The sequence below is a fragment of the Culex quinquefasciatus genome, chromosome 3 (genome assembly GCF_015732765.1).
Source record: "Culex quinquefasciatus strain JHB chromosome 3, VPISU_Cqui_1.0_pri_paternal, whole genome shotgun sequence".
In the NCBI taxonomy this organism is placed as follows: Eukaryota; Metazoa; Arthropoda; class Insecta; order Diptera; family Culicidae; genus Culex; species Culex quinquefasciatus.
Genome location: NC_051863.1, coordinates 125,443,705 through 125,467,685, shown reverse-complemented (window position 1 = coordinate 125,467,685; position 23,981 = coordinate 125,443,705). Strand labels below are relative to the sequence as shown.

General features: G+C 34.8%; 2 protein-coding genes across 5 annotated transcripts in view; one reads left to right on the top strand and one right to left on the bottom strand.

The window, feature by feature from the left end:
- The window catches only part of LOC6039880 (calcium-binding mitochondrial carrier protein SCaMC-2), a 70,633-nt gene extending 58,531 nt beyond the window's left edge, over positions 1-12,102 (bottom strand). For 2 of the 4 annotated variants that reach the window (XM_038259222.1, XM_038259223.1), the window contains exon 1: positions 11,358-12,102. In XM_038259222.1, coding sequence (XP_038115150.1) covers positions 11,358-11,612 — 255 coding nt within the window. In that variant the 5' untranslated portion in view covers positions 11,613-12,102. The remainder of the gene's footprint in view (positions 1-11,357) is intronic. The other 2 variants (XM_038259225.1, XM_038259224.1) reach the window with 2 other exon arrangements.
- Positions 12,103-15,852: 3,750 nt separating this feature from the next.
- LOC6039882 (adenosine 3'-phospho 5'-phosphosulfate transporter 2) lies at positions 15,853-23,893 on the top strand. Its single transcript, XM_001849330.2, has 3 exons — positions 15,853-16,839; positions 23,391-23,572; positions 23,632-23,893. Exons 1-3 carry the CDS (start codon positions 16,027-16,029, stop codon positions 23,807-23,809), a joined length of 1,173 nt encoding a protein of 390 aa, XP_001849382.1. The 5' UTR covers positions 15,853-16,026; the 3' UTR covers positions 23,810-23,893.
- Positions 23,894-23,981: the final 88 nt, after the last annotated feature.

Genomic DNA, 23,981 nt, shown 5'->3' with positions numbered 1-23,981 from the left:
TCAATACTTAGCGTGTTAAGTGCTGATTCCGGTCGGCGGTCGGCGTTTGCTCGCCAGACTGTCCTCCTCTTATCAGCCGTGACGTGTGTGTGATTAAACGCTATGTTTACGTGGTCGGATTTGCACGAGTGAGAATCGCTCAAGTACTCACTCGTGGAGAGGTGTGAAAGTTCCGTTGCAGTTTCGATTTACTTTCCCTCAACCGATTAAACATTCTCCTTGTGTTGCATCACTGAATCGATGAACTTGAAACGTTGCTTTCTTCCGCGACACAACCCTCACTTCGCAATCATGATTGCAGCTGTGAACCAGTTTTCCCCCCACCTGTAGTTTCGCTTGAAGAAGCAGACTGCATGGCAACTGAACAGCATCGAACAGACTGGTTCCACACCTTTAAGGTCACATCCTTTAACCCGTGTTCGTGACCAGCAATAAATGGGGCGACACGGATCGGTTTTCTTCTTCTATTCTACTACTAGGTGTAGACTTCCAAGGGGGTGTGTTCCTCTGCAATTTAGCCTATATCTGTGTAACACAGTTATAGCAGACTGCCGCGGTGGCGGTGGCTGTTGCAGGCATCAGGTTCGAGTGCGCATACGTGGACCTCCGCCTGATGTAGTGGCAAAACTCGTCCTTGACCGAGGCCGCACGGGCTGTAGAGTATACAAGTGGAATCATGACGGTATAACCGCGTTATCGCATAATAATCGTGTCATAAGAGCATTACAGTAAGATGATGACGAGATTCGAACCGATCATTGCTACTGCTTGGATGGACGCTTGGGATCCAAGTATCGTAAAATTCATTACTGATTACGTTTCAAACGTAACGAATCCAACTTAATCAACTGGATTAGTCATCGTCTGATTCTCGTTTGATGGTCGTGATCACTAAAGCGAATTGATGACGACGACGAGATATTATGGCCGGATGATGTCATAATGTCGTGGCAATTGGGACGCAACGCAGCTTTGCGACAGATTGACTGGTTGGAAAATGCACAATCTATACAATCAGCCATTCCAGCTCAAATCAGGAATTTTTCTGGTACTTTTGTACCCGACCCTCTCCGATTTCAATGAAACTTTGTATACATTTTATCCTAGGCCTATATAAGCCATTTTTGTGTATATGGAGCCAATAGTACTCGAAAACAACATTTGAGAAGGGCGTAAGGTATTTAAATATTTTTGTATTTTGTAATTTAAAAACTAACTTAATCCACCTACGTGGTTGGAGCCTTCCTCACTTATTTCCAACAATGGCTGATGTGATAGGATTGTACAAACATTTCATCTATTTTTTAGATCCGGAATAAAAAAGTACATAAATATCACTTAAGTGGCCATACCTCGAGACAGAGTTGCCAGATCATCAATGTTTTGGACTTGTTAAAAAGGTCTTTTAATAATTTAACCAACGATGGGTTGGATGGTGGATCCGGACATAGTTTACATACATTTAAGTGAGATCCGGCTTCAAAAAAGTACATCAATATCACTTAAGTGTACATATCTCGAGACAGGGTTGCCAGATTTTCAATGTTTTGGATTCGTTGGAAAGATCTTTTGAAAACCTAACCAAGGATGGGTCAGATGGTGGATCCGAACCTAGTTTACATACATTTAAGTAAGATCCGGCTTCAAAAAAGTGCATCAATATCACATAAGTGGGCATATCTCGAGACAGGGTTGCCAGATCTTCAATGTTTTGGACTCGTTGGAAAGGTCTTTTAATAATTTAACCAACGATGGGTTGGATGGTGGATCCGGACATAGTTTACATACATTTAAGTGAGATCCGGATATATGTGAAAACACATTTTCATACATAACTTTTGAACTACTTATAGAAACTTCAATCTGTATAGAACTCGATCTATGGGACCCTAAACCAAGTCGAATGCAGCAGGTTCGGGTCAAATCGGTTAAGCCAGTGCCGAGAAACATGAGCTAGTTTGTTGGTCACATACATACATAAACACACACAGACATTTGTTCAGTTTTCGATTCTGAGTGTATACATGAAGGTGGGTCTACGACGTTTTTATGCAAAGTTCATTTTTAGGGCAGAATTATAGCCTTACCTCAGTGAGGAAGGCAAAATTATTGTATCTCGAAGCGTCGTATCAAAAAGTGGTCAAAGACAAACTTTTAGGAAATTGGACGGGCTTTCTGAAAAAAATACACTGAAACAAAAATACACGCCACTTCTATGAGATTTTTTAATTTTTCTGTCTAAATCTTAAATTTAAAGGTGATGTCACAATTTTTTTTTCGTTCAAATTTTTTGAGAAAATAGCCTAAAAAGTTACCAAAAGACTGAAGAAAAATGCAGGAAGGTATGTTTCTCTTAAAAAAATACAAAAATCATTTACTAAAACTGTTTTTTTTTTTTTAAAGTGGCCTAAACGTCAAAATTTAAAAAAAAAACCGGTAGTGGGAATCGATTCTCCAGACAATTTTACATAAAAGTCTCCATATTGACCATTGACCTATGTCCAATCCTTGGGAAGATACAGCGGTTTCAAAAATGAAAATGTTGAAAAAACGGGGTTTTGGTGGTTTTTGGCAATTTCTATATGACAGACTTGGTTTTTCAGTCTCGCAAATATTTTTACCGAAAAGCTCGTCCAATTTTCCATAAGTTTGCTTTTGACAGCATTTCAATTGGAGCTTACAGATATTTTTTTCAGTGTGGTATACCAGGATATAGGATATAGAAACCAGGATAGTAAATTTGATTACGTATATATAAAAACGACATAAATCAAAAAGCTGTCAAGGGCAAACTTATGGGAAATTGAACGAGCTTTCCGGTAAACATATTTACGAGACTGAAAAACCAAGTATGTCGTATAGAAATTGCAAAAAACTACAAAAAAAACAGTTTTTTCAACATTTTCAATTTTAAAACCGCTGTATCTTCACAAGGATTGGACATAGGACAATGGTCAATATGGAGACTTTTATGTAAAATTGTCTGGAGAATCGATCCCCACTACTGGTTTTTAAAAAAATTGACGTTTAGACCACTTTGCAAAAAAACAGTTTTAGTAAATGATTTTTGTATTTTTTTTTTTTTTGGAGAGACATACCATCCTGTATTTTTCGTCAGTCTTTTGGTAACATCTAAGGCTATTTTCTCAAAAATTTTGAACGAAAAAAAATCGTGACATCACCTTTAAATTTAAGATTTAGACATAAAAATTAAAATATCTCATAGAAGTGGCGTGTATTTTTGTTTCAGTGTATTTTTTTTCAGAAAGCCCGTCCAATTTCCTAAAAGTGTGTCTTTGACCACTTTTTTATACGACACAACGGCTTCGAAATACAGTAATTTTTAGATTACAAAATACAAAAATATTTAAATAACTTACGCCCTTCTCAAATGTTATTTTCGAGTACTATTGGCTCCATATACCCAAAAATGGCTTTTATAGGCCTAGGATAACATGTCTACAAAGTTTCATTGAAATCGGAGAGGGTCGGGTACAAAAGTACCAGAAAAATTCCTGATTTGAGCTGGAATTGCTCTATAGCGACATTCATGTTAAATTGTCTGGAAAATTCATTCCAACTCAGAGAATCACAGTTTAAAAAAAAACTAACTTAGGGGAAATAAACCCATTTTAAGCCTAATAAGCGGTCGTGTTTGAATGATGCTGCATAATCTGGAGTGTTCCTTGAAATTTACTAAAACCAAGTACACCAACGAGTAGAGAAACTTTTTGTGAACATTTCTGTTTATTTTCACTTTTATTAAAAGTTATGCTTTTTCTTTAACAAGCATTTAAAAAAAATATTTCCCAAATGCATTCTAATCAGTCGAGTGCATTGGGCCACGCCCATTTTTCTATTTTCAGCTTAGTTCCTTTTTTTTCTTCCAGCGCTCTTTTGGGTCTGCTTCGTGCTGCCAAAATTGATGAAATTTTTTAATTTTTTTTTCTCGAAAAGTAGCATTTATAGAGAAAATTTCCTGGCATCACTGGCTCACTCCAACAGGCGCTGCACCAGCATGTTGGTGGCGTTGGTGGCCACCCTTTGTACTTAATTTGCCTTCGCTTCTCGCTCGGTTTTCTTCAGCCTTCGATTGGAATGGGTAGTCAAAATCGAAACGTCAAAAGACTTAGCGCGTTTGTTTTTTGGATGGTGCTTGCTAATTATTTACATTTTTCGGGATTATTTTTCAAGTGAGTGACTAAAGAATGTGCAAATGATTTTTCTCCTCAACTCAAACATGCCTCAAGTGATTCTAAACGCAGGGAAACGCATTTTAAATTAATTTCAGCTGATTGTACTTAAATTACCACAGAAATTTTGACAAAAACCTTCTATAAAATTTGAACCAGCCTTAGAGTGCAACAAAAATGACTTTTTGGCGGGCATTCAGGGGTTTGTTCCGTTGGGCATAAAGGCCCCAAATCCCAAATAATTCGGTAATTCGATTTTTTTTTTTGTATTTTTTAATCCGACTGAAACTTTTTTGGTGCCTTCGGTATGCCCAAAGAAGCCATTTTGCATTAGTTTGCCCATATAATTTTCCATACAAATTTGGCAGCTGTCCATACAAAAACGATGTATGAAAATTCAAAAATCTATATCTTTTGAAGGAATTTTTTGATCGATTTGGTGTCTTCGGCAAAGTTGTAGGTGTGGATAAGGACTACACTGAAAAAAATGAAACACGGTAAAAAAAATTTGGTGATTTTTTGTTTAACTTTTTGTCACTAAAACTTGATTTTTAAAAAAAACTATGTTTTTTTCTTTTTTTATATATGTTTTAGAGGGCATCAAATGCCAGAAATTTCCAGGTTGTGCAAAAAATCTTTGACCGAGTTATGATTTTTTTAATCAATATTGAGTTTTTCAAAAAATTAAAATATTGGTCGCAATTTTTTTTTAACTTTTTTGATTTAGAATTCGATTTAGAAAAAAATTTGCAATCAAAAAGTACTTTAGTGAAATTTTGATAAAGTTCACCTTTTTCAAGTTAAAGTCATTTTTAAAACAGACGAAGTTTTTCCTATTACCTATTTTTAAAACAGTCGAAGTTTTTCATTTTTTTAAATCAGTGCACATGTTTGCCCACTTTATAAAACATGTTTGAAAAGATGAGATAATTCTCTATATTTTGCTTTTTTGAACTTTGTTGATACGACCTTTAGTTGCTGAGATATTGCTATGCAAGTGTTTAAAAACAAGAAAATTGATGTTTTCTAAGTCTCACCCAAACAACCCACCATTTTCTTATGTCAATATCTCAGCAACTAATGGTCCGATTTACAATCGACGTCGTCGTGCTATCTTGTCGCACCCGCCATTTTGACGTTCCGAGAAAAACGCGTTTTAATGTTTGACCTTGAATATTCAAAAACGAGAGCACGCAATGTAAACAATAACACACACGTTTTGTTTGGCTCACCATTCTGTGCATTGTCCCAAAGTTTGGTTGAAGTTGGTTGCTGGAGTCCCGAGTTATAATTACAAATGTTTACGGTAGTCTAGCTTGTACGTGCGACAAACGCATCCTGACTTTCCTGGCCTGAAATCCCTTTGGCCTTTTGTCGCACTTACATCAATTTTCATGGAGTGACAAGATAGCACGACAAGATTGAAACTACTTTCATATGTAAAGTGACAAAAATGCACGGAGTTTTTTCGGTTTTTGTTGAATATCTCAGGATTGAAATCGAATTTTGGGGATCTGTGAAGGTCAAAAGGTGAGGCATTGTGAGCTACACAAAATGGCGTTCTTAACTCAATTTGGCCCAAAATGCACGTACGACAAGTTAGCACGATGGCGACGCAATGATAAAATATGAAACATTCGTGAAATTCCGATTCCGGCCTTATCGAAAAAAATATTTACAAATTTTTTAAACCATGACTAATATTTTAAAAGGGCGTAATATGTATATATATATATATATATATATATATATATATATATATATATATATATATATATATATATATATATATATATATATATATATATATATATATATATATATATATATATATATATATATATATATATATATATATATATATATATATATATATATATATATATACAGCAGTTCCATATGAAAGTTAAAGAAAAAAAAAGTGCTTCGATTTGGCTCAAATTTTTCTGGGGTTCCTTGGCCAAAATAATTAGACCCGTATTTTTGTTTGGTCATTAGGGTGGCCTACGTCGTGTTAGGGTCCGAAAAATGGCCATTTCGTCGATTTTCAAAAACCACTTTTTCAAAAATCATAACTTCGCTCCATTTCAACCGATTTTAGCTGTCTAGGCGCAAATGAAAGATGATAAGTTGGACTTTCAGAAAAATAATGTGGAGTTTCAAAATCTAGCCTAACATTTGAAAAGTCTTATGAAAACATCAAATGCCGTTTTGACGGTGTCTGGACCAAAGAGCCTATATCTGAAAATATTTTTAACGGATTCCTCGGACAATTTTACATAACATATCAAAATTGGGCGACAGGATTCAGAGATATGATTTTTGAAAATAAAATCCGACGCGCGCGCGCGAAAACGAGAAATTGGCGAAATCGGCAAAAAATCAACTTTTTTCGCTAAAACTGCGATAACTAGAAAATTTCAGCGATGACCTATAGATGTTAGGGTACCAAAATTTTCGCAATTGAAATACGCAACTTTTGGTACCCTAACATTTATAGGTCATCGCTGAAATTTTCGAGTTATCGCAGTTTTAGTGAAAAAAGTTGATTTTTTGCCGATTTCGTCAATCTCCCGTTTTCGCGCGCGGCGCGTCGAAAAACCCGGATTTTATTTTCAAAAAATCATATCTCTGAATCCTGTTAATGAACCTCGCCCAATTTTTGATATGTTATGTAAAATTGTCCGAGGAATCCGTTAAAAATATTTTCAGATATAGGCTCTTTGGTCCAGACACCGTCAAAACGGCATTTGATGTTTTCATTAGACTTTTTCAAATGTTAGGCTAGATTTTTGAAACTCCACATTATTTTTTCTTGGAAGTCCAACTTATCATCTTTCATTTGCACCCTAGACAGCTAAAATCGGTTGGAATGGAGCGAAGTTATGATTTTTGAAAAAGTGGTTTTGTGAAATCGACGAAAATGGCCATTTTCGACCACCCTAACACGACGTAGGCCACCCTAATGGCCAAACAAAAATACGGGTCTAATTATTTTGGCCAAGGAACCCCAGAAAAATTTTGAGCCAAATCGAAGCACTTTTATTTTTTTCTTTAACTTTCATATGGAACTGCTGTATATATATATATATATATATATATATATATATATATATATATATATATATATATATATATATATATATATATATATATATATATATATATATATATATATATATATATATATTTGTATTTTTGATTTATTGTACAATTTGAGCTTATAAAATTATACGGGTCATTCCAGGTCAACTAAGTACACTTTAGGACTTGACCTTCATCGATTTGGACCAAACTTGGAGGAAACATTCACATACCGATAGTTATCAGAAATCCAAAGTTTGGAGCTGATTGGACCATCCCTCTATTTTTGGCACCGCCCTCTTTTTTGACGATTTTCTAAAAGACTTTTTTTCTTTTAATCTTAACTTTGCAACTTTTTGAGCAAATGACTTTCTACAGGTTGAATTTTATAGAAAATTGTCCAAGGAATTCGATAAAAATAAAATTTTAACCCTTAAATGCAACCTAATATTATATCTTAACGTTTTAAGTATTAAAATTAAGTTTTGACCAATTCCTTATATTTTTATTTGTTTTATTTTATCACCATCGTGTTCCCCGGAAAATTTTACATAATAATCAATATAAAACTCAAACTAAAATGAACAATTGGCGAGAAGCAGCGATTTTACTGAAAAAAATTCGATTTTGTGCGGCACTCTGTCCTATGAATTCAAATCCGAAATAAGTTTTTCACATATAAAAACCGGGTGTACCCCATTTGGCATAATGGACATTTGGCATAACGGGTTTTCAAGATGGACGTTTGGCATAGGGGACGTTTGGCATAATTGGTCCAAGACATCAGGGACGTTTGGCATAATGGACATTTGGCATAATGGACGTTTGGCATAATTCGTTCAAAACCCATCAAGGACGTTTGGCATAATGGACGTTTGGCATAATTTTTGCTAGCTTTTTTTTTGTTCAATAAGTATTTATTTTTTGTAAAGAATAATAATTTATAAGTTTTTTTTCTTTTTTCTAAGCAGATAACTTTACTTTAAAAATGATGTTTGTTTTCAAGATCTAGTTTTTCTAGTATCTTTGTCATTTTCTCCCAATAGATGTATTTTTTTTCCTTTTTTTTCTTAATAAATTTTTAAAATGCCATTTTTCATAAATATAAAATGCATTTTTTTCATAAATATATAATATTGAGATTTGTCTTCATTTGAAATATTTTGCACCTAATTTTTTGTATTCAATTATTCCTTCTTTTATTTTAAATTCAACCTAACAAAGTGATGTAAGTTTTGCCAGTCTTTGAAATTTAGCAATAAAAAATTTATACTGTTTACCCTTTCCCCTCCTTTTTCAAATTCAACCTAAAGAATGTATGTACATTTTGCTCTTATTTAAAGAAATGCATTTAAATTTTTTAAAGCAATTTGCTCTTCTTTTATTTTAAAGCTAAAATAAGGTAAAATCTCTCAAAAAATGTGCAGTTTGTTTTTTTTTCAAAATTTTGCAATCATTGTTTTTATGCATTTTTTTCTTCTTAAATATTCATCCTTAATAAGGGATGTACATTTTTTCTTTCTTTAAATATTTGACAAATGAGTTATGAAATTTTCCCTTCTTTTATTTTAAATTCAACTTTTAGAAGGGAAAATCTCTAAAAACAATACTTTTCGAATATTTGACAATAAACTTCGATTATGATTTTTTTTATAAAATTTATATTTATTTATATAAAATTCAACTTATGGAAGAAAAGTAAATTTAAAGATTCACATTTTGACACTCTTTAAATGTTTGACTATCGCAATATTTTTATGTTTTTCACCTACCTCTCTTAAAAATAACATTTAATCAGCATTTTTTTAGGCAGTTGTCCCTTCTTTAAGATTAGTATTGAATAAATAAAAGTAGGGAAAATTCCATAAACAACTTTATTGCAAAAATTAAACCAACAGAGAAAAAATGTGCAGAAATTATATAAATGTTTAAAGACAACATCTATAAGAGAATTTCCCTTCTTCAAGTTAAATATAAAAAATGATGGGAAAATTGAATAAAAAAAACTTATTTGCAAAATATTTAAAGAAAAGCAACATCGACATCCATTCACCCAAAATACAGGATCGAGAGTATAATCGTCGGTATAATTCCATCAAAATTTATAGAGAGCTTAATACTAAACTCGATAGAATAATGGTACCAACTCACACCTACAAAACAATTAATTTAATTAATTAATTGAAACAGTAAATCTGCAACAAGAGTCATACATCGAAATCTGACTACTCTTGTGTCACCAAGCTGCTGTGGCCAAGGCAGTTTAGTCATTGAGTTAGTCTATTTTTAGTCTCTGGTTCAGTTCCCGTAGAGAACACTTTTCGTTTTGAAGGATGAACTTTTTCTTGAAAATGGACTCGAGGGCATAATTCTCTCGGTCATGTAGAACTGTGTTCTCTGTGTCAGTGAATCTTTCCGCTAGTCTCGTGTCGGATGAGTGCTGCCCAGTTCTGGGGTTTCTTTAGATTAAATTCGAAAAAGAAGGGAAAAATGTGAATTTATTTAGAAATTTCCTTCTTCAAGTAAAATTTTGATCAAAAGAAGGGAAAATTGCATTATAAAAGCTCAATTGTCGAAGATTTGAAGAGGTTTTTCTCATCATGAATTTCATATAAAAGAAGGGAAAATTTCATTTAAAAAATTACTCCTAATTATATTGAAAGGGGAAAAATCTTAAGCTAACAAGAGATATGTTAATTATTTAATAAAAATATCAAAATTTCATTGAAAAGATTTATTGTGAATTATTCAAAATGGAAAGAATTTACTATTGGGGAAAAATATAGAGATACCTAATTTTTTATAGAAAAAAATGATAATCTCTTAAAGTAATATAAAAAAGGTAAATAATATACATTTTCATTCGTGAAAATGACAAATAATTAACAAAAAAAAAACAAGCTAGTAATAATCATGCCAAACGTCAATTATGCCAAACGTCCATTATGCCAAACGTCCATTATGCCAAACGTCCTTGATGGTTTTTGAACTAATTATGCCAAACGTCCATTATGCCAAATGTCCATTATGCCAAACGTCCCTGATGTCTTGGACCAATTATGCCAAACGTCCATTATGCCAAACGTCCATCTTGAAAACCCGTTATGCCAAATGTCCATTATGCCATATGGGGTACACCCATAAAAACCGAACTATGCAGGATTCCACACTTTTCGTTGAAGATTACACCATGTGCCTCTGAGTGCTGCGCAAAATCAATTGTTCATTTTAGTTTGAGGTTCATATTGATAATTATGTAAAATTGTCCGGAGAACACGATGGTGATAAAATAAAAAAAAAAATAAAATATAATGAATTGGTCCAAAAACGAATTTTTAAACTTAAAACGTTAAAATAGATTATTAGGGGGCATTTAAGTGCATTTAAGTGAAAGTCTTTTTTCAAATAGTTGCAAAGCTATGATTAAAAGAAAAAAAAAGTTTTTTAAGAAAATCGTCAAAAAAGAGGGCGGTGCCAAAAACGGAGGAATGGTCCAATTAGCTCCAAACTTGGGATTTCTGATAACTATCGATAGATGAACGTTCCCTTCAATTTTGGTCTAAATCAGTGAATCGGTATTCAAAAAATTGCAACCTGAAATGGTAATGATTTGGAAATTTGGTTTCAAAGGGTTTTTTTTAATGTTAATTATATTAAAGATTTCTGCGAAACTGAAATTAAATTTTATCAATTTCTAGTCTTTCCCTGTTCTACATTTATTTTCGTTTGTTCGAACGTTTGAACGAACGTTCAGCTCGTAGCGAATCTCTCAATCTCGTGCAAAAGATAACTCATCAAACCAGCCCGGTCCCGTCAGACAGCACAGCACAATCCTTTCCATTTCTTCCCATTCCCACCCCTCTGAAAAGCAACACAGCTGAGCGCAAATTAAAGCAAAATAAAATCCGCAAATCTAACGGGAAATTCGCACCGTGGCCAACACCACCCAAACGGAACGAAGCACCGAAAACTTAAAACCACAATAAAAATCAAACTCAAACTCAACCGATGACCTCCTTTTCAGGGGGGGATCGGTTTAACCCATCTCGTTATGGGGTCCCTCTCTCTCTTTCTCTTTACCTCCGCGTACTGGTGCGACAGGCCAAACTCCCGCAGGGCCTCCGAAAGGTCGTGAATGTCGATGCGGCCGTTGCCATCGCGGTCGAGCTTGTTGAAGATCTTCTCCAGCCGCTCCTCGTCCACCGCCGGAAGCTCGGACAGATAGTGCACATGGGGGTACGGTTCCGCCGTCGAACTGGCCACCGTGGCCGAAACAGGGGAGGGAGAAGCTGCTGAGGAGGAGACACCAGAGGAGCTCCCCTTCACGTTGACCATTGTACGGGGGTCGACGACGGGGGCTTGATCCCGGATCTTCCGAAGCTGCTTTCTCTAACACAAGTTCTTGCTTCTTCTTCGAATTCGACGGAACTGGCCGTGCTGAGTCACCAACTTGGCCCCTCAGACGAGGATTGTCTCACGTTTTTTCGTCGCGCACACACAAAGCCAAAAAAAAGGAGTGAAGAATTTTCTGCACACTTTCGAGAACTTTCAACTTAAAACCCTAATCCTTCCGAAACGGACCACTTCCACCTCACTTCATCACTTGGCACCGTAGAACCGCAAAATTTCCCCAAATTCCTTCGAATTGCCACGCGAGTCGATAAAACGAGAAGCAAATTTTCACTAGCAAAAAAACGCAGGCGTTTTTTTCTTTTCTTCCTCCACCTCACCACGGAACGCGAAACGCACGAACGGCGACGACGACGGAACTTTCGACGGCGACCGCGGACAAGAAACTACTGGCGAAAAAGTGGCCCCGCGAGCAAGCGTCGTCGTCGTTTTGGGAGTCAAACTGTCACTGTGACATTTGTGAAGGGATTGCGAATGAAGGCAGAATGAGTCAGAAGGCTGACCGTACAGTGAACGCTCGATTGTTTGAGTCAGTGATGCATAAAAAAAATCACACATTGGTCACCGACCGTGGTCGTTGCTCTAAAATCTCCTTATCTATTCTGACCGAGGGGTAGCACACTTCCGCCTTTACTATGCGATACAGTACCTTTTTTCAAACCATTAAGCGTTCGTATAAGCCTTTCCTCCGAGCTTTCCACTTTGTTTTTCCTTTTTATACCTTAACGCGCGTTAGCTAGCCTTTTCGGTTACCTTTTCTTACAATCACTTGTCAAACTGGTCGACTTCAAGGCAGCTGGATTGATCCCGGTCGGTGGCCAAACGGCAAATGGCCGAACAGCAAGTGGATAAACAGCAAATGGACAATTGACAACGTTCGCGCGACGGTAAATGATTATATAACACAAAAATTTGCATAAAAACTATTTTTTTCTGACAGGAAAAAATGTGTCAACTTCGGTAACCAAGTTGACGTTACGGACCAAGTAACGTACCGGTTGCACTGCCATTCACGTCGACAAAGAATTTTCCTCACACGTCGGTGATAGTTTCAGGATTACAGGTGGAAGGTTTCGACAAAAAATTTATAAATATTATTTTTTTAGGAAAATTTCTGGAAGAAGGCGGAAGCTCAATTAAAGTGCCCCGTGCCCACACATCTAAAGAAAGTGATGAAAAGAACAGGGTACTTAAACTGTGCCTTGGAGGATCTGAATGAAAGCCACATAAGGACGATCGAGGAAGACATCAGATGCCTCCCCGAATTAATGGACCTTCGACCTGGAAACCCAAAGATTGCGAAATTTTGTGGCGAATATGTAGAGAAATGTGTAAACTTTAAGATAATGGCAGATGAAAAGGCCTTGCTGCTCGAATTGTTGGAAGTCGTCAAAACAAAAGGATGGGGATTCGATTCTGACTGTATTCCTGTTTTTTAGTAGTTGGCGGTAGTGTGTAAAATATGTTTTTTGCAAAAAAAAATTTCAGAAGGTTTATCTTTTCAGCACTAGTATCAATAAGTAAAATATTTATTATTATTTAATTTTTAAGGTGAGTCTAGGTCTCATTCGATCCATCTTGGGGTCCCATAAGTCGCTAATAAAAATTGTAAAGTTTAGTCAGTTCAGTTAAGTACTTCACAAGTTATGCTAAAAATACAATTTTGACTAAAGTTCGGAAGATTGTAAAAAGGGTGGTTTTTGTAAGAAAACCCGTCTTGTTATACAGTTTTAGAAAGGCATTTAAAAGACCTTTCTAACGAGTCTAAAACATTGAAGGTCTGACAACCCTATCAAAAGTTTTAAGCACTTAAGTATTTTTAACACACTTTTTTGAGGCCGGATCTCACATATTTCAGTGAACACGTTGTCCGGATCTATCATGCAATCCGATGTTAGATTAGTAATCAAAAGACTTTTCCAACGCGTCTAAAAGATTGAAGATCTGATAACCTTATCAAAAGTTATGAGCACTTAAGGCGTCATCCATAAAGTATGTCACGTTCTAGGGGGGAGGGGGGATCTGAGCATGTGTGACATTGCGTGTTATAAGTATAGGAAAAGCGTGACAAAGGGGGGGGGGGTAAATTTTTGGCTGATTTTAGCGTGACGTACTTTATGGATGAAGCCTAAGTGTTTATTACAAACTTTTTTTGTAGTCGGATCTCAGATATTGTGATGAAAATGATGTTCTGATCAATCATGCAACCCATCGTTAGATGAGTAATCAAAAGACCTTTCCAATGAGTACAATAGGTTCAAAATCTGACAACCTTATCAAAAGTATATTAATTTGTAATTTGTTGTTGTTAATGTGAGGAAGCTCGATCAAATCCCATACTGCGCGTTTTGTTTTTGTTGATCTTCTTTTTCGAATCGCCCGGCATTGTTGCCAGGTGTAGTGAATGAGTGTGGCAGAGAAGAGAGAGATAAATAAATCGGGTGAAAGTCACGACACCATATTGCACCAAAAGTGCAGAAAATCGCTGTCAACAATGTTTTTGGCATATTCTGAATTGCCGCGCGGCATGTACAGTCATCCCACATATTCGGAACCTCGTTCGGAACGGTTTCCAGATCGACCAATGTTCAAAAAATCATAGAAAATCGATAATTGAACTTAATGATTCGCTTTAACCTTCATTTGAAAGCTTTTCTTGCGATCTTTTGAATGCTGTATCGAACATATGCAAATTTTAACTTTTATATAAAGTTTTTGAAGAATTACTTTGACCTTTGAAATCCACAAATTCGGAACACTTTTTTCTTACGAATGTAAACAAACTTTGGATCTCTCCAGGAGTACATATTTATTACCAAATAATGACTTCACACACTGAAACCAATGAAACTCAAGCTTAGTGATGTTTTATACATGGTTTGATAACTTTTTTTTTGTGAAAATATCAGTTAAATTCAGGTGTTCCACAATTGTGGGAGGCACAATAACATCCCACAATTATGAAACAGGCCATTTGGAGGCAGTGTTTTGCTGCTCTGGACAAAAAAGTCTTGGAATGAAGTTTCTTGTTCAAAAAGTATTACTTTTACTAGTGAAATAGCAAGATAATGTCCAAATGAAGGTTCTAAAAATAGTAGGGTCGGCATGCTATTGACAAATTATCATAAAAGTGTTCCGAATTTGTGGGTGTTCCGAATATGTGGGATGACTGTACCTTTGAAAGAAACGGAAAAAAAAACTTAAGTTAAGATCGATAATTCGGCAATAAACTGTGCAAAAGAAAAGCATCCTCCCTAAAAAAGCACTCAGCTAGCAAAATCTAAACGTAGAAATATGTACCTTCTCTGCAAAGCCTTATGAATTGATCTCAGTTGAAAGGTTTTCCAAATCTCTGAATTGCGAATGTAATACCCTGGAACAGAACTGCTAAATTCTTATAAAAACACAAATTGAATTGAAAACATCCTTTTTTGGGGGAAAAGGGTAGAGGCTTCGGTAGAGGTCTCGACGGAAACTTTTGGTACGTTCGTTTGAAGGCTAGTTCCACACTGAGTACCGCACTCAGAGCTGTCACAGTGTTTCTTTGAAGAAACTCGCGCTAATTTCGCACGAGTTTCGCCGCCATCTTGGAACTGAACTCTAGTGCCGCACTCGATATTTTATCAGTTTCATGCGAGTTCCATGCAAACTGACAAATGACGTTCGATTGGACCAAAACTGGCACCCACGAGTGCGGCACTCACGGCCGCACCGGCTCTTCAAACGAACGTTTACGATTTGTTGAAAAGTGTTTGCAGACTTTTCTCCCACTGAGAATTTTGGCTCGAGCCTCGACTCAATTCAGGCTCGATCTCGAGCCAGATCGACTCGAGGCTCGAGCCAAAATTCTCAGTGGGCTTGTTCAATTCAACTGCGGTAAATCGGGACTCCAATCAGAATAGAGACAGCAGTTTTAGTGCAATTAATAGCTTGAAATTCGAAAAACAATGACCTATTTTGTTGATCCGTGTCTGTTCTCTCCCAAATTTTATCTTGACTAATTTTGATTTTGTTCAAATCCTTTTAAGGGAAAAATTTCATACCTATTTTCCCACCGTGCTCACTGTTGTCACAACCTGTTCGGAACACTTTCAGAACCCCTTCTGCTTGCGAGAAAAACGTCAGGACAACCTTTCGCAAATAACAACCCTGAGCCTTACTTTGACAGCAATTTGTTTACCTCCTGCACGAAAAATAATCCGAGTGCATTCGATCCACGAACGCAGTTCTTGTGTTTTGCCGAGTTTTATCCTCAAAATGATTTTTATTTAAGTTTTTAAGTGCTATTCCCACTTCGCTTTGAAGTGGACAGTTTCGATAGTGAATAAAATAACCAACAATGACGACACCGACGAGTCGAACGAGCAGTGAAGTTGTTTACATTGGAAACAGTGGCGGCGGAACTAAACCGGAATTGGGCGGCGGTAACCGGCGCAATACTTCCAGTCCCGATGAGGACCGCAAGGAGGTCAAAATTCTGTTCTTTGACCTGACCTATTACAATACGACGACCCAGTTCCTGCTTTGCTGCGCCGGAGTTTTCGTGCTCTATTTGCTTTATGGGTACATGCAGGAGCTGATTTTTACGCTGGACGGATTCAAACCTTACGGATGGTTTCTAACGCTAGTCCAGTTTGCGTACTACACTGGATTCGGATACATTGAGCGATCGGTAGAAAGCGTCAAAGTCCCGCGATGCATTCCGATGAAGACGTACATCCTGCTGGCGTTCTTGACCCTTGGAACGATGGGACTGTCCAACTCCAGCCTCGGGTACCTCAACTACCCGACCCAGGTCATCTTCAAGTGCTGCAAGCTGGTACCGGTGCTCATCGGCAGCATCCTCATCCAGGGCAAGAAGCACGGTCCGTTGGATTTCTTCGCTGCGATTGCGATGTGCGTCGGGTTGACGCTGTTTACGCTGGCCGATTCGCAGGTTTCGCCGGCGTTCAATCCGTTCGGGGTGCTGCTCATTTCGTTGGCGCTGCTGTGCGATGCAGCCATTGGGAACGTGCAGGAAAAGGCGATGCGCGAGCACAAAGCGCCGAACAACGAGGTGGTCATCTATTCGTACGGCATTGGATTTGTGTATTTGAGTGTGATTATGCTGCTCACCGGGAACCTGTTTGACGGATTTGCGTTCTGTTTGAAGGTAAGATTTCAGAATGATTCAAAAACTAACTACTAAATCAAAAAAAAAAATTGAAATGATAATATTTAGAATTATTTCGAATACTCATGATTGAAGACAAAACAACATAGATAATTTTGTTTTTGAACCTCTTAAATAAAAAAAAAAATAAAAAAAATTCTATTAGGCTGGTACAAATTTTATTTAAAGTTTTGGTTTCGGAAAATCATGAAGTTTGACATTCATCTTGTCCGTTTTACTGAACCAAAGTCACCAATTCTTCCCCCGGGGAACCTGGAACCGGTCACAGTAGGTCACAATTAATTGTTTTACTAATTGGAGACTAAAAGTAAGCTGCTCTGTTGAAATCATGGCGTTTGGAATGCAACAAGCCATAATTGTTAGACCTTCCTGGTCAATCATCAACCGGGTTTCCGGAACACGGTTCATGTGGCCAATTTTGTACTTTATACGTCATATCTTGTCAAGATCGAAATTTTTCGTTGATATTTGGCCAAACGCGATTTTTTTTTTTAAATTGTCGGAATAAAAGTTCCGGTGATAATCCATATCTCGGTTCCCCGTGGTCTACCCAGGATGAAACCACCTCCAATCGATTCCCTGGACTTTTTTACATAAGGAAAGTCTTGGCAGGACTTGGGGAACCAGTCGCGTTCCGAAATGTAGATGTAATCGTCTTTTTAACGATTAGGGGAAATATGCCCATTTTAATCACTCTAAGCCGTTCGACCAATTATCATCACTTTTGCTGTTTTCCGCTATTAAATGAATATTTTCAGATGTATCAACAATGGAGAATTGCTTGCTCACTTTTGTTTGAGCTATTTATTACTTTAGAACAGTCAAAAACACTTTATTAAAGCTGTAATTCATGATCAAAGTGCTCATAGGCCGATAATAGAAATAGGCTGAGAAAGGGTATAGTTCCCCTATTTCCCGCTGTGCAATAATGCAAAATCCAGACTAAATTTTCAAAACAAGTTATGAGCCATTGGTTTCCTATGCAAATAGGACCGTGGGCTTTGGTAATGAAAGCTAGTCTTAAAGTCTTTGCGCTTAGGGACGATAAGATTGGTTTTCCCAGGTCCAGTGGGTCGTCATGTTCTCTTAAGAACAAAACGACCTCTTTGAAGAAAAGCGCTCACGCGGACCGGATCACCACATGATGGAAAGTGCTTTTACTCTGTAGTACTAGCGCAAGTACTCACACGATAAGCTACGATGCGCGACGAAATGTTATTGTTGTCATTTTTATGTTAGTCTTTTTTTTCGGAAGATACTGCTGTCCTTTTTGTTCTGTTCTTTTCGAACCAGTTCCAGAGTCAAAAATCAACGCGAACATGAACAACAAAAGAAAGCAGCTTACACCACAAGGAAGGAAGACGAACACTACAAGGAAGGAAGACGAACACTACAAGGACACAAACTACAGCGTCCGCGTGATGCTCCGGATGCGGCTGTAAGCGATTGAAACTTCAACTTGGGGATCGCCAAGGCATGTAGGCCATCAAGCAATTGCAGCTCCCTCAAAAAGTGCTTTTTTCCAGTGAGCGGTAAGATGGGTATTACCCATCATCAGGTATGTATCAGGTGTGCTCACTGGTTGTCAATCTTTCTATGCATTCCTCCTAGAAGATTTATTTAGTTCTTTAATTTTCATATTTCGATGCTTTCTTTTTTTTCCATTTCTCTTTATCCCAACTTTTCTCTATTTTGACGGTCCTTATGATTTTATTTTATCTTTATTTTTGTTGATATGATCTCAAAATGACGATCATGCTTTGCTTAGATTTTCTAATCGAATCGGCTTTTGGATTCTTATTTTATCTGTCTCGATGGTCCCTTTGTTATTGAAAACCAGAGAGTCGACTCTTTATATTTTTCTTAACTATAATTATTATTAACTTTACAGGTTATAATATATACAGTAATTTCCATTTGAAATAAAAAAAGTTTTGCTGGCATTTTCCCTTAAAATTAATTTTGCGTTTATTGCTTTGTTGGAACAGTCAAGTTGTCAATCAGTAAAAGTCCGTTAGCGTATGGAAAATGTACTCCGTTTGCACGTGCTACTAGGTCCTGGTTTTGAGAGTTTTAACAGTTTTACTTTTAAAGGTTAGAACCTTCAAAACTAGTTTTGGGGGGCTCTTGCAGACGGTGTTTTTATGACACTGTGGAGAGCGGCGATAGAGAACGAAATATCAAATTAGAATATTTACAACAATGCACACTCTCACATAAACAATCTCATTATAACCTGCCCAATCATGTCCTCTCTCCCCGCTCCCCATGGGGTGTAAGTGGCACTTCACAGGCTAACACATTCATTACCTTTCCTTGACACAACCGGACTTGGACTGACTTGATCCTATCTGTCCCACCTCGCTCCGCAAAAAAATAGGACCTCTTGAACATTTAATCTAGAAATGTCTTCTTTGGTCATAGAAAAGTTACTCACAAAGTTGCAGCTCAATAAAAAAAATAAAAAATGTCAAAATAAATCTTATTCTTGGGAGAATAGTTCTCAAAAAAAAAAAAAAAAAAATCAAACCATCCACTTTAACGACCTCCAGGTCTTCTGTGGTCTCTATTGAAAGATTCTGCTCAAACTTAAGAGCCCAAAGATGAATGGAGAGATCACCCGAACCTCTTTTTACTCCAAGGAACCGTCCACCTCAGGGTTCGAACTGACGACCTTTGGATTGCGAGTCCAACCGCCGCCAGCGATTGCACCGGAGCAGGCTTGGTTTTGGTTACCCCATTTAGCATAATAGACGTTTGTCATAATTATTACCACCTTTTTTGTTTTATTATTATTTCTCATCTTCATTAATAAACTTTATTTATAATATTACATTTAGAAATCATGATTTTTTTTAAATCAAGTATCTATGTACCTATATTTACTCTAAAAGTAAATTGTAAATATTAAAAAAATGCAATTGAGTATTTTAAAGCAATTTGCCCTTCTTTTATTTAAAAACATAAAAGAGGCAAAATCTCTCAAAAGATGTACTCTTTGCCCTTCTTTCTATATTTTTCAAATAATGTTGTAAACAAATAAAATGTTGCTATATATGTATTTTAAAAGCAAAAAAAAGACCTTTGTTATATATATATATATTTTTATTTTAAATAAATGTATGACTAATTACTTTGAAAAGCATTCAAATAAGGGGGAAAATACATATATTGGGAGAGAGCTACTTAATTTCTTGAGAAAAAATCATCTTTGAGTATCTCTAATCTAAAATTATCGGTTAAAAAAAAGAATACCTACAAAATTAAATTATGATTCTTAAAAAAAACTTTTTAAGCCAAACAAAAATAATTATGCCCAATGGGGTACATTCATTAGAAGAGAAACAAAAGGAACGAAAAAAGTAATTAAACGAAAAAAAAGTATCAAAGTGACAAACACAGGAAAAGAAACAACACCACATCAAAACTGATCCAACGCGTTTGGTACGGTATGTCCACGCATCCTTCCTCCCCAGTAGATTCTGTGAAATGTGATCCGTTCTTAGAATTCTCTCTGCGGTAAACACAACGTAGTAGAGCTGGCCGCTTTAATTTTTGTATTCCATTTTCGGGTGCTCTCGGATGTACTACTATTATAAATATTAACAAAAAAGGGCTTGGGGCGTTTTCTAATCACAAGACAAGTTTTCTAATCACGGACTGGCTACGTTTGCAGGGTTGTTATGGGAAAGTCGAAAAAAAATCCGCGCCAAATCCGCGCCGACCTGAAATCCGAAACCGCGCAAAATCCACGCCATATAAAAAAATATCACGACCAACATTTAATTTTTTTTATATTTTAATGAAGAAAAACTAATTCAGAAAGTATTTGATTAAAAAAAACTCGTTTTAAGTTTAAAGGCTCCAAAAAAAAAAATCCTCAAGAGACGGTCAAGGCAAGGGTCATGAAAAAGAAACCTTCAAAATAGAAAATACAATATTTAAAAACCTAAAAATTTAACTTCAAAAATATAACCTCAAAATTAAATCAAAATCTAAAATTATAATATGATAAAATTTTAAATTTTGAAAGTCTAAATATTCAAAATCTAAGAATTTTTATACAGTTTTTAATCCAAAATCCTGATCCAATTTCACTCCGAAAGAAATTTAATTTCCGATATTTAAAATAATGTCTTCTCATAATTTCAAAATCTCTTACATAAAATAGGACTCCAAAAATTGCGGAATTCAAGAATGTAAGAACTAAGAATTTAAAAATAAAAACATTTAAGAATTTACGAATTTAAGAATTTTAGAAGTTTAGAATTTTAGAATTTTAGAATTTTAGAATTTTAGAATTTTAGAATTTTAGAATTTTAGAATTTTAGAATTTTAGAATTTTAGAATTTTAGAATTTTAGAATTTTAGAATTTTAGAATTTTAGAATTTTAGAATTTTAGAATTTTAGAATTTTAGAATTTTAGAATTTTAGAATTTTAGAATTTTAGAATTTTAGAATTTTAGAATTTTAGAATTTTAGAATTTTAGAATTTTAGAATTTTAGAATTTTAGAATTTTAGAATTTTAGAATTTTAGAATTTTAGAATTTTAGAATTTTAGAATTTTAGAATTTTAGAATTTTAGAATTTTAGAATTTTAGAATTTTAGAATTTTAGAATTTTAGAATTTTAGAATTTTAGAATTTTAGAATTTTAGAATTTTAGAATTTTAGAATTTTAGAATTTTAGAATTTTAGAATTTTAGAATTTTAGAATTTTAGAATTTTAGAATTTTAGAATTTTAGAATTTTAGAATTTTAGAATTTTAGAATTTTAGAATTTTAGAATTTTAGAATTTTAGAATTTTAGAATTTTAGAATTTTAGAATTTTAGAATTTTAGAATTTTAGAATTTTAGAATTTTAGAATTTTTTTAGAATTTTAGAATTTTAGAATTTTAGAATTTTAGAATTTTAGAATTTTAGAATTTTAGAGTTTTAGAATTTTAGAATTTTAGAATTTTAGAATTTTAGAATTTTAGAATTTTAGAATTTTAGAATTTTAGAATTTTAGAATTTTAGAATTTTAGAATTTTAGAATTTTAGAATTTTAGAATTTTAGAATTTTAGAATTTTAGAATTTTAGAATTTTAGAATTTTAGAATTTTAGAATTTTAGAATTTTAGAATTTTAGAATTTTAGAATTTTAGAATTTTAGAATTTTAGAATTTTAGAATTTTAGAATTTTAGAATTTTAGAATTTTAGAATTTTAGAATTTTAATTTTAGAATTTTAGAATTTTAGAATTTTAGAATTTTAGAATTTTAGAATTTTAGAATTTTAGAATTTTAGAATTTTAGAATTTTAGAATTTTAGAATTTTAGAATTTTAGAATTTTAGAATTTTAGAATTTTAGAATTTTAGAATTTTAGAATTTTAGAATTTTAGAATTTTAGAATTTTAGAATTTTAGAATTTTAGAATTTTAGAATTTTAGAATTTTAGAATTTTAGAATTTTAGAATTTTAGAATTTTAGAATTTTAGAATTTTAGAATTTTAAATTTTAAATTTTAGAATTTTAGAATTTTAGAATTTTAGAATTTTAGAATTTTAGAATTTTAGAATTTTAGAATTTTAGAATTTTAGAATTTTAGAATTTTAGAATTTTAGAATTTTAGAATTTTAGAATTTTAGAATTTTAGAATTTTAGAATTTTAGAATTTTAGAGTTTTAGAATTTTAGAATTTTAGAATTTTAGAATTTTAGAATTTTAGAATTTTAGAATTTTAGAATTTTAGAATTTTAGAAGTTTGAAATTTAAGAATTAAAGAATTTAGGATTTTAGAATTTGAGAATTTTAGAATTTATAAGCTTAAGGATACTAAAATCATTTTAGATTTGAAAAAAAAAATCTATGTTATTTTGAATTTGATATTTTTAAGTTTTTAAATTTTGACTTTTTAATTTTGATTTTTTTTTAATCTTCAAATTTTTGATTACCCAAATTTTTGGTATTTTGAATTTCAGATTGCTTAAATTTTGAATTTCGAAATTTCAGATTTTTTTAATTACTCAAAAGAAATTAAATATCCAGAGCCGGAGATGTAAAGAAATGACAAGAAACATATAAAAAATTATTTCTACACAGTCTTTATCTTCATTTTTCGACGTTTCGTACTAAGAAAATTCAAACAAACATTTTCAAAATTGCCATCCGCGCGAAATCCGCGCCTGAGCAAAATTAGCCAGCAAATCAGCGCCAGATCCGCGCTATCCGCGCAAACGCGCCATCCGCGCGATCCGCGCCGTCCGTAACAACCCTGCGTTTGTTTTAGATTAGATTAGAAAATGACAAAAAAAAAGAAAAATGTTAAAAGATTTTAAAAGAAATAAAAGTAGTTGAAACCGGATTAAGAGCATCAAAACTATGAGTTGAGAAACAGTAAAATTTTTAAAACAAAGCAAGAACAGTCATAAAAAGCAAACAAAACAAGGAATCAATAGTCGAGCACGGTTTTGACATGTACAACATAAAAAACACAAATAAACATTTTTAAATTCCCCCAAAAACAATTCCCTCTCATTTCCAGCACCCCGTCGAAACGTTCGGCTACGCCTTCCTGTTCAGCCTGTCCGGCTATCTGGGCATCCAGATCGTCCTGACGCTGGTCCGCACGTGCGGCGCTCCCCTTGCGGCGACCGTCACCACCGCCCGGAAGGCGGTCACGATCGCGCTGTCGTTCGTGTTCTTCAGCAAACCGTTTACGATCAAGTGAGTCATTTTTTGTTTTGTTGGGTTAAAATTTGATTCGTAACGTGATTCTCTTCTAGCTATTTGTGGTCCGGACTGATTGTGGTGCTTGGGATTTACCTCAACGTTTACAGCAAGCGAAGCAAGCTCACCTTCGCCGACATCCGGCGAATTTGTGGACGGCTGATCCAGAGGGTGGTGCCCTCGCGGGGAGGCGCCTCCTCATCCAGTACCAAAAAGTTACTGCTAGAAGTTTAAGTTGCTTTAAGAGCATGACGATACTTAAGTGTAAGTAAATTATTTAGACGATTAAAATTACGCAACCAACCTAAGAAACATGAATTTCGGAATCTGTTTTAATCTAAATATCACAATCCAACAAAAACGCTACGCAAGTTCGATATTTTGTCAAAGTTTTCCTTTTTTATTG

Excerpts from the sequence above, each read along its gene's own strand:
- LOC6039882 (XM_001849330.2), top strand. The coding sequence starts at position 16,027 with ATGACGACACCGACGAGTCGAACGAGCAGTGAAGTTGTTTACATTGGA. Across the intron at positions 16,840-23,390 it reads GATTTGCGTTCTGTTTGAAG|CACCCCGTCGAAACGTTCGG; the intron begins GTAAGATTTCAG and ends TCTCATTTCCAG. Across the intron at positions 23,573-23,631 it reads AGCAAACCGTTTACGATCAA|CTATTTGTGGTCCGGACTGA; the intron begins GTGAGTCATTTT and ends ATTCTCTTCTAG.